Raw genomic sequence first — 15,907 nt, forward strand, 5'->3', positions numbered from 1 at the left:
ACCCCCCACCTCCCAATGAAAGGGGTTCACCACCCACGGTGTGTGCCCCTCCCCCATCACCCACCTGCTAGCCTCCCCTTGATGAGCTGGATGGCCAGCTCCGGATCCTGGTACACAGACAGAAGATAAGGAGAAGGTAGATGGTGGTGATGGTTTGCCGAAATGCACCCCTGAAACAAGCAACATACACACAACAATGACGATACTGGATACTATTCACCTTCAGCAGCCAACACTTGTCGTAAGAGGATGGATGACTAAGTAATAGCGGAGGCTTGCAGACTTTTGTTCATGCATATCCCAACTACATGGACTAATGCTCATGACCTCAATCACTGGGTTCTTTGGTCAAGACTCGACATTTACAGTCCAATATTGTTCATGAGCTAAGCTAATACTTTAACCCTTAACGCATAACGCATCCTTCTTTTCTTGATAATATATTCTTCAGAAAAACCTAGGGAACTTCATGTTTAATTTATTTATTGAAAGAATTGGGAGATATATCAGAGTCAATCAACGTTGATATGATGTGATAATGAATGTTTTGAGGGTGCATCACCACTTGCACTTCCTTATGACCATAGTTGTTTGTACAGTAATTGCTCTTGAAAGATGATATGGTTTGTGACGTGAAATTTGCATGTGTACGATTTTCATTTTCAAACAAACCAAAACTGCTATTAACAAACACTAACAACTGTGTGACTTAAAAGATGATCAAAATTCCAAATGGTCTCAGTCTACTGACCTTCTTGAAAAACTGTTTAAATCAAGAATGAAACTCCATGCACGTAATGGGCTACTATAAGCAAGCATGTGCATCCCATGCGCTGTGTTTAGGGGTGGTGATAAAGTGAGTGAGTTTTGTTTTTACGCCGCTTTTAGCAATATTCCAGCAACATCACTTATCGTGGGACACCAGGAATGGGCTTCACACATTGTACCCATGTGGGAATTGAAACCCGGTCTTCAGCTGGCGAGCTGAACGTTTTGAATCCACTATGCTGCCCAACCAAACTGTCAAACTTACCGAAGCTAGCCATGTTTTCTGTAGGGACAGAAAGTAGTTGAAGTTGGCAGCAAAGATGGTGAGAAGCCATATGTGGATGTTGTGGGTTCGCGAGTCTTCAACTCATAGTAATTTCCTGAATAGCTGTAGCATGTTGCTTGAAACAAAGACAGGGAATAAGAGTGAGGTGGACAAGGAGGTGAGGTGAGGAGGTGAGGGTGAGGGAGGTGAGAATGAGGTGAGGTGAGGTGAGGTGAGTGAGGTGAGGAGTGAGGTGGTGGAATTGGGCTTAACGTCGCGGCTTGAGAATATTTCGCCATATGACGCACGCATGCGGTGTATGTGTATGTCGTGGCTGCTTTGTACTAGCCCAGACTTAAGCTGGTTTATAGTGCTAGCCCACTGGAGATACCATGCCACAGTGAAGCATGAATACCTCCACTCGACACATTATACTGACTCTGAGGCCACTCCAGTCCTTGTGCACCCATTAATGCGGCGCCAGGCTGGGACCAACAAGTACCATATCTTAACATCTTTTGGTATGACGCCTGATTCGGGATCGAGACCTCACAGCTTCCGGCCCGGTGGACTCTAACCACTACACCACGAGGCGGTCAGAGTGAGTGGTGGTGAGTGAGTGAGTGAGTGAGTGAGTGAGTGAGTGAGTGAGTTGGGTTTACGCCACCTGTAGCAATATTCCAGTTAATATCAATGCAAGCGGGGAACACCAAAATGGGCTTCACACATATTGTACCCATGCAGGAATCTAACTGGGTCTTTGGCATGACAATCAAACACTTTAACCACTAGGCTACTCCTAGGCCCAATTACACTAAGAGCAAACATTTACATTCAAATGGTAAGAAAGCTTAACTTGACCAAACGCGCGCAAGATTACATGACCAGTATGCTATAACATATGATGATACCATCTTTTTCTGCAGTATCATCTGAAGTCAGGGGTGGTCACCTCAAGCCGGAGGTCGGAGTTGCTCAGGAATATGTGTTTAAGACTGGAAAACTGCCATCTAAAATTCTATGTATCATGTACCACACTTAACAGTTAAGACAGACTGACTTCCTTATAATATACAGTGGGTAAAAATCCTTCTTGAATGACACATACTGCAGTGAGTGAGTTTAGTTTTACGCCACTTTTAGCAATATTCCAGCAATATCATGGCAGGAACACCAGAAATGGGCTTCACACATTGTAAATCCATGTGGGGAATCAAACCCGGTCTTCTAGGGTGACGCAGAGAACACTTTAACCACTAGGCTACCCCTTAATCGCTACAACTATAGTCCGCTTACTTCAAAAGTGGACCGATGAATTGCACCTAACTCGAAAACTAATAAACATAAAACACTCAATGAAACGCTGATCATAATCAAAACATCATACCCACTTTGTGATTTTTTTGCACAATTTTGGTCTATTTGTTCTAGAGGGAGGAGGCAAGAGAAAGGACAGCCAGGTGTTCGAGAACAGGATGGAGACGGGCGCGAGCACAGGTTAATGAATAAATAACTTTGTCTGTGAACGCAGCTTCTCGAACACCTGGTTGTCCCTTTGCACTCCTCCTCGTGAACAAATAGTGAACTGTGTCAATATTTTAATGATAGATTGTTAAACAACTTTTTTATTTTAGGACAATAGGGTCTGCAAAAACCTCACAGAAGTGGGTAGCAACATAACATTATATCAATAGTATAACTTTACTGCATGTTGCAAATGCCTAATATCATGATAAACTGGTAAACGAGGCAAGAGACATGTCACATTGCCAAAATTAGTGACCAATTTAATGTATGTGCCAGAGTTACCTCCCTTCAAGGAGACTCCACCGAGGCAACCCTTCAGGCAGAATCTGGATAATCTCAGATGTCTTTAATAATTCTCTCATTATACTCTTTCTGAGTGGCATTTAGTAGTAGGAAGTACATTGAAGACTTTTGTTGAATTTATAGGAATGGCCTGCTTGACAATGGTACAAGAAATGCACTCCACCGAAAAAAGAAGTTGTTATCCATAAGGCTTGTCTACTCATTACCATTATATCTCATGAACTCTAATGTTCCTACTTTGTAGAGTAGGATGCGCTGAACTAGTGAATAGGTAAAGGAAATCTACGGGCAGAGAATTGTAGCCAGGTGGTCCCGATTTCCATATAGATTACAATATGTAAAGCCCATTTCTGGTGTCCCCTGCCAAGATATTGCTGGAAATGTTATATTATAAATCCTAAAAGCGTGTAAAACTAAAACTCACTCACTCATAGATAAAGGTTAAAACCTGAGTCTTGATATATCTTGAGAAAATATCTGGATAGCTAATCACTGCCATTAAATCTGAAAACTGGTCTGCAAACTCTTAGACTTGAAATGAGGGTTCCTCTTGAAAGGATGTTCACAGACCATGATAATAGAGAAAAGCACACATGATGATATTGTGCCTCATTAGACCATATGTAGCTGAACCTGTTGAAATTAGCCCCAACATATATTCCTTCCTCCCAGTGAAGATATATACTCACAGAATCCCAGGAGGAGCCCAAGGAGAGCAAATATAGTGACCCACACCATGATGCCAGCCAGCCAACGCGAGCAAGATCTAATCCAGATCATAGCAACCAGCATGCGCCATTCCCAGGCCCCTGTCACACATAAACAGATGGTCATGCAAACAGAACTGGCCTCCATACACACAGTCAGAATTGGTCATACACTGTCAGGTAATTTTTTTAGCTTGGCCTCATAAGATATCCTATCTCTGAAACAGGTAAGCCTTATCTCGATTTGATGACAGTACTTTTATAGGACATGTCTGTAATAAATGGAACAGGGTGATTGCAGCCAATTGAAGAGAAACTGCACCAGTGTTTCTTAAAACGACTTCAATTCTTTTAGCTTGGTCATACAATACAATTCTTTATTCAAAAGAGTGTGTATGTAGGCCATCGGCCCACATACAAATATTAAATGTCAGAGTTGGTCATACACTGTCAGAGAGTTGGTCATACACAGTCAGAGAGCTGGTCATACACAGTCAGAGTTGGTCATACACAGATTTGGTCATACACAGTCAGAGAGTTGGTCATACAGTCAGAGTTGGTCATACACAGAGTTGGTCATACACAGTCAGAGTTAGTCATCATACACAGTCAGAGTTAGTCATTTCAGTCAGAGTTGGTCATACAGAGTCAGAGTTGTCATACACAGAGTTGGTCCTTCACGGGAGGGTCATACACAGTCAGAGAGTTGGTCATACACAGTCAGAGAGTTGGTCATACACAGTCAGAGTTGGTCATACACAGTCAGAGTTCATCATACACAGAGCTGGTCATACAGTCAGAGTTGGTCATACACAGTCAGAGTTGGGTCACACAGTCAGATAGTTAGTCATACACAGAGTTGGTTATCATACACAGTCAGATTGACTGACTGACTGAGTTTGGTTTTTACGCCCATTTTAGCAATATTCCAGCAACATCACGGGCGGGGGACACAAGAAATGGGCTTCACACATTGTACCCATGTGGCAGGGGATTCGGAACCCTGGTCTTCGGCGTGATCGAGCCAAGGCTTTAACCAACTAGGCTACCCCACCGCCTCTCACAGTTAGAGAGTTGGTCATACACAGAGTTGGTCATACACAGTCAGAGTTGGTCATACACAGTCAGAGTTGGTCATATACAGTCAGAGAGCTGGTCATACACAGTCAGACTTGGTCATACACAGTCAGAGTTGGTCATACACAGTCATAGTTGGTCATACACAGTCATAGTTGGTCATACACAGTCAGAGAGTGGGTCATACACAGAGTTGGTCATACACAGTCAGAGTTGGTCATACACAGTCAGAGTTGGTCCTACAGTCAGAGAGTTGTCATACACAAAGTCAGAGTTGGTCATACACAGAGTTGGTCATACACAGTCAGACTTGGTCATACACAGTCAGAGTTGGAAGCCACACACAGTCAGAGTTGGTCATACAGAGTCAGAGTTGTCATACACAGAGTTGGTCATACACAGAGAGGGTCATACACAGTCAGAGAGTTGGTCATACACAGTCAGAGAGTTGGTCATACACAGTCAGAGTTGGTCATACACAGTCAGAGTTGGTCATACACACAGTCAGAGTTGGTCATACACAGAGTTGGTCTTACAGTCAGAGTTGGTCATACACAGTCAGAGTTGGTCATACACAGTCAGATAGTTAGTCACACAGAGTTGGTCATACACAGTCAGACTCCGACTGACTGACTGAGTTTGGTTTTCGCCCATTTTAGCAATATTCCAAGCAACATCACCGCCCGGGGAATACAAGAAATTGGCTTCACACATTGTACCCATGTGGGGATTCTAACCCTGGTCTTCAAGCGTGGCGAGCCAAGGCTTTAACCACTAGGCTACCCCCACCGCCCCTCACAGTTAGAGAGTTGGTCATACACAGAGTTGGTCATACACAGTCAGAGTTGGTCATACACAGTCAGAGTTGGTCATAGCTACAGTCAGGAGAGTTGGTCATACACAGTCAGACTTGGTCATACACAGTCAGAGTTGGTCATACACAAGTCATAGTTGGTCATACACAGTCATAGTTGGTCATACACAGTCAGAGAGTGGGTCATACACAGAGTTGGTCATACACAGTCAGAGTTGGTCATACACAGTCAGAGTTGGTCCTACAGTCAGAGAGTTGTCACACACAGTCAGAGTTGGTCATACACAGAGTTGGTCATACACAGTCAGACTTGGTCATACACAGTCAGAGTTGGTCATACACAGTCAGAGTTGGTCATACAGAGTCAGAGTTGTCATACACAGAGTTGGTCATACAGAGAGGGTCATACACAGTCAGAGTTGGTCATACACAGTCAGAGAGTTGGTCATATACACAGTCAGAGTTGGTCATACACAGTCAGAGTTGGTCATACACAGAGTTGGTCTTACAGTCAGAGTTGGTCATACACAGTCAGAGTTGGTCATACACAGTCAGAGTTGGTCATACACAGAGTTGGTCATTACAGTCAGAGTTGGTCATACACAGTCAGAGTTGGTCATACACAGTCAGATAGTTAGTCATACACAGAGTTGGTCATACACAGTCAGACTGACTGACTGACTGAGTTTGGTTTTACGCTTTTAGCAATATTCCAGCAACACTCACAGTAGGGAAACCAGAAATGGGCTTCACATTGTACCCATGTGGGGATTCAACCCTGGTCTTCGGACGCGATTTGAGCCAAGGCTTTAACCACTAGGCTGCCACCCCACCCACTCACAGTTAGAGAGTTGGTCATACACAGAGTTGGTCATACACAGTCAGAGAGTTGGTCATACACAGAGTTGGTCATACACAGTCAGAGAGTTGGTCATACACAGTCAGAGTTGGTCATACACACTCAGAGTTGGTCATACACAGTCAGAGTTGGTCATATACAGTCATCAGAGAGTTGGTCATACACAGTCAGAGTTGCCATGTACACAGTCATAGTTGGTCATACACAGTCAGAGAGTGGGTCATACACACAGTCAGAGTTGGTCATACACACAGTCAGAGTTGGTCATACACAGTCAGAGTTGGTCATACAGTCCGAGAGTTGTCATACACAGTCAGAGTTGGTCATACACAGAGTTGGTCATACACAGTCAGAGTTGGTCATACACAGTCAGAGTTGGTCATACACAGTCAGAGTTGGTCATACAGTCAGAGAGTTGGTCATACATAGAGTTGGTCATACACAGAGTTGGTCATACACAGTCAGATGGTTGGTCATACACAGAGTTGGTCATACTGTCAGAGAGTTGGTCATACATAGAGCCGGTCATACAGTCAGAGAGCTGGTCATACACAGTCAGAGAGTTGGTCATACACAGTCAGAGTTGGTCATACACAGCCAGAGAGTGGGTCATACACAGCCAGAGAGTGGGTCATACACAGAGCTGGTCATACATAGAGTTGGTCATACAGTAGTCAGAGAGTTGGTCATACATAGAGCCGGTCATACAGTCCCAGAGTTGGTCATACATAGAGTGCGGTCATACACAGAGTTGGTCATACAGTCAGAGAGTTGGTCATACACAAGAGTTGGTCATACACAGAGTTAGTCATACAGTCAGAGAGCTTGTTATACACAATCAGAGTCTAAAATACACAGTCAGAGAGTTGGTCATACAGTCAGAGAGCCGGTCATACATAGAGTTGCTCATACACTAGAGTTGGTCATACAGTCAGAGAGTTTGTTATACACAGTCAGGTCGTTGGCCATACATAGTCAGAGAGTTGGTCATACACAGAGTTGGTCACACACAGTCAGAGTTGGTCATACACTCGTCAGAGTTTGTTATACACAGTCAGAGGCGCTAATATACACAGTCAGAGAGTTGGTCAGACAGTCATACTTTCCACACTCAGATGACATCTCTTTAGCTGGCAGCAATGTTTTGAGTCCGGATGTCCTGAGCACAGTACTCACACTAACAGCATCCACCATGAAGCCACAACGCCCCTTGTATCTGAGCTCCCGGTACTCCTTGAACTGGTAGAACAGTGCCAAGTAGCTGTAACAGACAGAACTGGTAGAACAGTGCCAAGTAGCTGTAACAGACAGAACTGGTAGAACAGTGCCAAGTAGCTGTAACAGACAGAACTGGTAGAACAGTGCCAAGTAGCTGTAACAGACAGAACTGGTAGAACAGTGCCAAGAAGCTGTAACAGACAGAACTGGTAAGAACAGGTGCCAAGTGAAGCTGTAACAGACAGAACTGGTAGAACAGTGCCAAGAAGTTGTAACAGACAGAACTGGTAGAATAGTGCCAAGTAGCTGTAACAGACAGAACTGGTAGGGAACAGTGCTTAGTAGCTGTAACAGACAGGAACTGGTAGAACAGTGCCAAGTAGCTGCTGTAAACAGACAGAACTGGTAGAACAGTGCCAAGAAGCTGTAACAGACAGAACTGGTAGAACAGCAGCTAAGTAGCTGTAACAGACAGAACTGGTAGAACAGTGCCAAGTAGCTGTAACAGACAGAACTGGTAGAACAGTGCCAAGTAGCTGTAACAGACAGAACTGGTAGAACAGTGCCAAGTAGCTGTAACAGACAGAACGGGTAGAACAGCGCCAAGTAGCTGTAACAGACAGAACTGGTGGTGAACAGTGCCAAGTAGCTGTAACAGACAGAACTGGTAGAACAGTGCCAAGTAGCTGTAACAGACAGAACTGGTAGAACAGTGCCAAGTAGCTGTAACAGACAGAACTGGTAGAACAGGTGCCAAGTAGCTGTAACAGACAGAACTGGTAGAACGGTGCCAAAGTAGCTGTAACAGACAGAACTGGTAGAACGGTGCCAAGTAGCTGTAACAGACAGAACTGGTAGAACGGTGCCAAGTAGCTGTAAAACAGACAGAACTGGTAGAACAGTGCCAAGTAGCTGTAACAGACAGAACTGGTAGAACAGGTGCCAAGTAGCTGTAACAGACAGAACTGGTAGAACAGTGCCAAGTAGCTGTAACAGACAGAACTGGTAGAAAGTGCCAAGTAGCTGTAACAGACAGAACTGGTAGAACAGTGCCAAGTAGCTGTAACAGACAGAACTGGTAGAACAGTGCCAAGTAGCTGTAACAGACAGAACTGGTAGAACAGTGCCAAGTAGCTGTAACAGACAGAACTGGTAGAACAGTGCCAAGTAGCTGTAACAGACAGAACTGGTAGAACAGTGCCAAGTAGCTGTAACAACAGAACAGAACTGTAACAGACAGAACTGGTAGAACAGTGCCAAGTAGCTGTAACAGACAGAACTGGTAGAACAGTGCCAAGTAGCTGTAACAGACAGAACTGGTAGAACAGTGCCAAGTAGCTGTAACAGACAGAACTGGTAGAACAGTGCCAAGTAGCTGTAACAGACAGTCCAGCTGTATGACAGCAACCTACACTTAACATTGGACAACACACTCCTGCGAATGATATCATGAACGTCAAAACCAGCAATATCTAACCTGAGTTTGAGATATATTGGATCAACAGCCGAGGTCTGGGCCCAGTTGCACAAAGCCATCTTAGCGTTAAGCTGATCATAACTCCCATACCTTAACATGGACTCACTGAAGTCATTGCACTAAGATCCCTTTGTGCACAGTGGCCCAGGAGCTGTCACTAGTATCAGAGACAGTAAGCGTGCTATGATTACTACATGGTAAAGTTAGAGTCTTAACAGAATTACAATAGGTCTGAACAACTCACTAGCTGGCGCTGTCGAGGGCGTTCCCAGTGACATTGGTGCCATCCGCTGCCTGAAGAGCATAACCTCCTGAGGTTGTGAGGTCAGAGGCAAGATCTGCGACTTGTCCAAATATGGACGGTATGCAACGACCAATCACTGTCAAGAAAGAGGAAAAAGGATAACTCTGTTTATATACTTACTATCACCACTAAACAAAACTATCAATTTACAGAAAAAACATCCTAGACTGTCTTCCTGGCAGCCAAAAACACAGGATGTACTCACGAAGAAATCACCATCAGTGCTTGTGTGAGCATTGAGAAATGAAAAGTTGACAATTTTGAAGTTTGTTATTTCACACAGTAGGCCATTTTGTTTTTAGAAAAATATTCTTTTAAATGATGGGTTTCAAATTTTACTGACCCAAATTTCAAACATAAATCTGTTGCCCCTAATGCTACAAGATGTAAGACCTAAATGTGGTCCTGGCTAGCTATTCTCTAAAACATTTGTAACGCCATTTAACTTCTGAAGCCCATTCTTAACACATTGGCTACGATCAAAGTTAAGAATTCTTAGGGCTACGAACGTTTCAAGAATAAGGGCCCTGACGGCGTGTGGTCCTGTGCACAGAGCTCAGGTCACAAATCAGTTGAAGTTAAGCGACATTGTGCGCGGAGAGTCCTTGGATGGGTGACCGTTTCAATGGCAGCTTGACTCCTGAGAGTGTCTAGGACTTCAGTCCTTCCCGACAACGAAGCACATGTGATACATGTGGTCTCGGCTTAGGCAAGTGAGTTTGTTCAAACTTGCCTCTGTTCACCCAGCAGAAAAATGGTTACCAGATGGAATAAGTCATGTGACTTAGTGCTATGTGTATACCTGGTGTGGAGTTTGCGCTATATAAATGGACATACAAATACTCAACAATTATTTGGGGAAATAGGTGAACTGAGCGGTCAGTTAAGACATGGGTCAAGACTGACCTGCAGTATTCTCCACATAGTATGGGGCACAGTCCTGGTTGTCTATCAGAGTCTGTAGGTCCGACTGGAACACAAATACAACTTATATTTAATATCGGAGTATAAACAGCAGTGTGATACAATCAGATCTCTCATTGGGTAGCTCACAAAGGAGGTCAGGTCAGGTCAGGTCAGGTCAGGTCAGGTCAGGTCAGGTCAGGTCAGGTCAGGTCTCTGTGAACTTTGACCAACCAATCAAATCAAAGATGTGTGGGTTTTGAGCCAATAAGATATCCTATCTCTGAAACAAGTAAGCTTCATTCTGATTGGACAGCACTTTATAGGACGTGTTCTGGAGAGAAATTTAGTTTCTTTGGTTTTTAGTTATCTGATAGCCAAAACACATCTTTACAAGAACCATGAACGTTGCATCAAAACGCAACCGTAACGCCTCGTGCAGTCACTTTCTGCACTTGCAGAGTCGAGCAGATAGGTTTCTGACGGCTAAGTGAATGGTCGACAATTGGGATCAGTGAGACTCTGGTCGTTAGATTACACAAATAGTTTGCCATATTCGAGCATAGTATAGATACTAAACAATTTAGAATTATAGTTGTGTATCTTAGCAGATAGCTTATTTAGTTCATGTAGTTTAGAAAAAGTATCATATTTAGTTTGGTGGTCGGAGTGGCAAAAGTATCATATTTAGTTTGGTAGTCGGAGTGGCAAGAAGGTTGTTTATTTTCCATTTAGTTAAGCACGTTTGTTCACGTTTCACGTTCACAAATTAATTTAGTAATTCCACTGCGTAAACAGGACGTGTCTGTAATATATGGAACAGGGTGACTGTAAAACCAATAGAGGAGAAACTGCATTTCTTAAAAATGACTTCAAAAGTTTTTAGCTTTCATTGAGGTATTCACATAAAACGTTAGCTTGTAGATTTACTCAAAGTGTGCACACAATTTTTAATGTTTATAACTCCATAATGAAAACAAATTGAAAAAATATTCTTAAGTAATTCAGATAAACAATATAAACTTCACAGACCACTTGTTTAATTATTAAACACACAAAAACAACAGTAGGAAATCTGGGACATTGTTATATGCAAGTATTATGATTATTATGATTTGTCTGAAGGTTTTTAGGCGCATCATATGCATGCACAAATGCAGATTGTAAACACTCCTAAATATGATATGACACATACAGCCCCCTAAAAGGCTTCAAATATTTTACAAGCCCTCAGATCAGACAAGCTGTGACACGCGGCTTGCATGATATTCAGTATCCGTGTATTTTGGGACTGCACATGGCTTGGGGGTTGATAATGATTTTAAGATGGCCACCCATTTTGTTCTGGAGAGGCAGGGGGTATCATAAATTTTGTACACATGTAGAGAGGGGAGTCATCACTGATTTGTACATGACATGGGGGCTGGGGTGGGGCACTTACTTTACATTATAAATTTTAGGGGAGTCACACCCCCAGGCCATAAATTATGAACGGTCCCTTACAATATGTAGTGAGTGAACTTGCATGGTTTTATGCCGCTTTTAGCAATATTCCAGCAATATCATGGCGGAGACACCAGAAATGGGCTTCACATATTGTACCCAAGTGGGGAATCGAACCCGTGCCTTCAGCGAACGAGCGAATGCTTTAACAGCTAGTATACCCCACCACCCCTTAAAATCTGTGAACAACTTTGCTTTATTATGACATTGAAGAATATTTTATTCTGATTGGTGTTGTACAAAACTATCTTGGCCTAAGGTGCATCTTGACACAGACTTTTGATAGTTATAGTGTTATGGTTGCTTGTTCGGCAGCACCAGGTTAAAGTCCATTATATACACATGGAAAAAAGTATCGCAACACCCCATATTCTTCATAGTGTCAATATGTTACAATTAACCATAGCAAAGCAACTTCTCCAAACCGTCAGTGATTATATACTTACAGTGGCGGTGGGATCTACGCTGTTTTTACACAGCATCTTGTTCCTCTCGGACGTTAGCATTCCCCCCGCTACTGTCTCCAGGGCCTGCGTCTCCAGGTATACGTAGTACGTGCTTGTACAGTTGGTCACACACACCTAGATCAGGACAGAGATGCAGGACGTCAGTCAGTGGCCGTAGCGTTGTCTTGACCAGCACTGCAGTTACACCATGACGACACTGACCAGGAAGCTAAAATCGACACTGGACATGCCCATTTTGGGGGCGTTCGTTTATAAAATTTAGCTCCCCCTATAGCAGTTTTTGGAAAAGCCATGATCACTGCCGACAAACCCAGAACCAGAACTGGGAATTTATTATAGGGCCTGGAAGTCTTGTGATGCGCTACTTCCACTACTAAAGCTGGTTCCCTTTGCAAGTGTTAACATGCGACATTCGACACGGAGCCCATCTTACTTCCAGTACTAGATTTCCAGTAACAAGCATATATTCAAGAACCAGCTCTGGTTCCAAATCACATGACCGTAAAGATGACTTCACTAGACCGGACCAAGTGTACAACCATATAGGGGGCAAATATGACAGTCAATATCAATTTTTGACACTTAGAACAAGAAGGATGCAGATGAGTGAAGTTATACTTTTATATAGAATTTGTTCCCAGTTGATCGCATAGGATGGTGAATAGAAAACACTTACTTTAAACATGATCGCAACTTTCAAAAATGTATCTCTTCACGCGCCAGAAGCAATTACATTAATATAAAGCACAAATGGATAATATCAAAATACGGCCTATTCCTGCAGTTCTCATGAATAAATATGTCACATGCAAGATGCGTTATGTATATCAACAATAAGAACTCGAACAGAACAAAAGATGCGTGAAATATCTATTCACTCATGGAGATCCTTGGGTTGAGGAGAAATTGAAAGAAGTGGTAGTAAAATCCTACCTAAATTTCCAAAAAATTCCAAGCCTTGGAAATATGATATTTCCAATTTTGGAAATTTTTGGAAACATGATGTTTCCAATTTTGGAATTTTTTGGAAATATCATATTTCCAAATTGGAAATTTTTGGAAATCACCATTTTTTTTCTTGTGCATCCTTGGCTGACACAGCTGTTGACAGTCGTAATAGTTGGCTAATTTGGAGGATGGTAAGATCGGAAATTTGTTATTCCTGCAAGAATTATCGGTTCCTTACTGTCAACTGACAACCATGAGAGCATTCAAAAAGGGTATGAAACATTGTTTGTCACCGGAAGTACTAAGGTCTCGCGAAGTGCCGTGACCTACTCATGAGCCCTCTTACTTACATAAAAATCTATATTTTGTCATTTACACAAGACAAGTTCCTGCTTGTTACAGACAACAAAGTTAAATCTACATCATACAAACTACAAAATTGTAATACTGAGCTGCATTAATATATAGAGAATACTAAACGATGTCCCGTGTAATACCATATTTATGAAACGTATGAATGGTTTGGTATCTAACGAGCGAAAGCGAGTTAAATACCAATGCCATTCACGAGTTTCATAAATATAGTATTACACGGGACATAGTTTAGTATTTTATTTATTACTCACCCAACATTAGCAAAATATTATCGATCAAAGTACTTCTTTCCTAAGAATTCAACAAGTGTGATGACTCTCATCTTTCCGCGAGTCAAGCAAGGTCTAATACTATTGTGACAGAGGTATTAGCATTGTGACGCCATAACTGTAAATCACTCTGACGCCATACGTATAATTATACAATGTGTAATAACATTGTAAAATTATTAAACAGTGATATCTTCAACGGGTGAGTAATAAAATGATTTTGCACATGTTCTTGTTTATTCTACATAAATTACAATAATAATTCAAGAATTAAGTAGACAAGTTCTACTCTTTGAACAGTTTCATTTTGTTTTTGATGTTTACTTTAGTGACATTTCAAACAGAAAGTATAAACAGTATTGTGATAACGCCATCCTTTTAACTGCACAGGACGAAACTCTGCAATACGCTACAACAATATAACAATAAATCACAATGAGTGGAGCTTTAAAGACACTCATGAACGTCCTGATAGGCCGGGGACACACTCAGTCCTTCCTAATTTAGCCCAGGACTATCAGTCAGGTCAGTACAAATCCCATGAACTTGTTTTCCAATTTATATTTTAGGAGCCAGAAAAAAACAGAATGAAAAAAAACAAATTCTCTGAAAGTGGAGCGTAAATGTGTCTGTGATGAATAAGTCAAAGCTGGTTCAGGTCTTGTTTAGTTACTGTAAAAATTACTGTATTACTGACTTGTTTGTTGTGAGATCGAGTTGTAAATTACTTTCCTGATATATAACATTATACACCACAGTTATATTTTATGCGTAAAGGCACAATGTCACACATTTTGGACAATATTTTGGCCTATATTATATATATTGGGGCATATGCACTCACTTAAGCTTCCTATTGATGCAATAAAAGACTTGTAATCCCTTACAACTTGTCTGAAATCCATAATTGAAACTTCGAGGCGAACAGCTTCCAAACAGAGAACACTTGTCATATATGGTATGTAAATACATCCATACATTGAATACTGTAGCGTGCAGTATTGTCGGTGTTTGCCGAACTGGTTTCAATCACAAGTTGTGCACAGGGATTAGGATATTCGTAAAGAGCTCTCCAAGGGACATAAATCTGTGGGGTTCGCTTGAAATATCGTTCAGCCGGTAGAGGGCACAAGAGTTGATTTAATGCAACGTTGCATTAATTCATTCGAACTTTTTAACTTAAAATTGTAATCTAAATACATAACTATTTTTTTAATAAATTATATGGTAGCTTCCCCGAGGGCTGATAGTTGGCATTATTGAGAGAAATGCATTTGAGAAGTGTGGTGTGATATAGTGCCACACCACCAGAGTGTGCCCTGGGTCATTGCAGCATGGTCAGTCCACAAACTGCTGATCCTGGTTTACTCAAGGGACACAACTCTGTACAGACCATGCCCCTTGAGATTACCTGAGGCGGGGCAGCCAAATGTTATGACACCAACTCCCATTTTAGCACACCCAGCAGGTCGAAAAAACATCAAGTTGGGCTTGGATCTGAAATACAACATTTCCTGCTTTATTCAACACAACATATAAATGACAGCAGTTTGTAAATAAGCTCGTCTGGGCCAGATAATCCAGTGATTGACATCATGAGCACCAGTTTATACATTTGGGATGTGATGCTCATAATAAACCAAATCTGAGTCTAACCACTCGATTCCATCAGCTGCCTCTTTCGGTAAGCATGGCTTGCCGAAACTTAATTCTAACCAAGATTTAAACGAGATTGGTTTCAATATTTTGCAATTCTCAAAAGGGTCCTCAAAATTACTTTAGGTGAGGTGAAATTTGGTTTTACGTCGTGCTCGAGAATATCTCACTCATATGACGACATGCATGCGTATGTATGTGTATGTGCGGCTGCTTGTACTTGCCCAGGCTGAAGCTGGTTTTATAGTGCTAGCCCACTCAGATACCATGCCGCAGTGAAGCATGAATACCCCACTCAGACACATTATACTGACTCCGAGCCAACCAGTCGTCGTTGTACCCATTAATGCCGAGCGCCAGGCAGGGACCAACAAGTACCATATTTTAACGTCTTTTGGTAGGACGCAGTCGGGGATCGAACCCCGCAACCTTCCGCTCTCTGGGCGGACGCTCTAACCACTACACCA

General features: G+C 42.3%; 1 protein-coding gene across 2 annotated transcripts in view; it reads right to left on the reverse strand.

The window, feature by feature from the left end:
• Positions 1-63: 63 nt before the first annotated feature.
• The window catches only part of LOC124257510 (choline transporter-like protein 2), a 29,266-nt gene continuing 13,422 nt past the window's right edge, over positions 64-15,907 (reverse strand). The window contains exons 1-8 of one of the 2 annotated variants that reach the window (XM_046691593.1): positions 15,196-15,281; positions 12,172-12,306; positions 10,226-10,289; positions 9,260-9,395; positions 7,497-7,581; positions 3,553-3,672; positions 1,034-1,169; positions 64-170 (exon numbers count right to left, since the gene is read on the reverse strand). In XM_046691593.1, the coding sequence (XP_046547549.1) occupies positions 3,640-3,672; positions 7,497-7,581; positions 9,260-9,395; positions 10,226-10,289; positions 12,172-12,231 (378 nt within the window). In that variant the 5' untranslated portion in view covers positions 12,232-12,306; positions 15,196-15,281 and the 3' untranslated portion in view covers positions 64-170; positions 1,034-1,169; positions 3,553-3,639. Of the gene's footprint in view, positions 171-1,033; positions 1,170-3,552; positions 3,673-7,496; positions 7,582-8,890; positions 8,914-9,259; positions 9,396-10,225; positions 10,290-12,171; positions 12,307-15,195; positions 15,282-15,907 lie in introns of those variants that run through there. The other variant, XM_046691592.1, reaches the window with a different exon arrangement.

Source organism: Haliotis rubra, unplaced genomic scaffold (genome assembly GCF_003918875.1).
Source record: "Haliotis rubra isolate DU_JTF1 unplaced genomic scaffold, ASM391887v1 Scf663, whole genome shotgun sequence".
Classification (NCBI taxonomy): Eukaryota; Metazoa; Mollusca; class Gastropoda; order Lepetellida; family Haliotidae; genus Haliotis; species Haliotis rubra.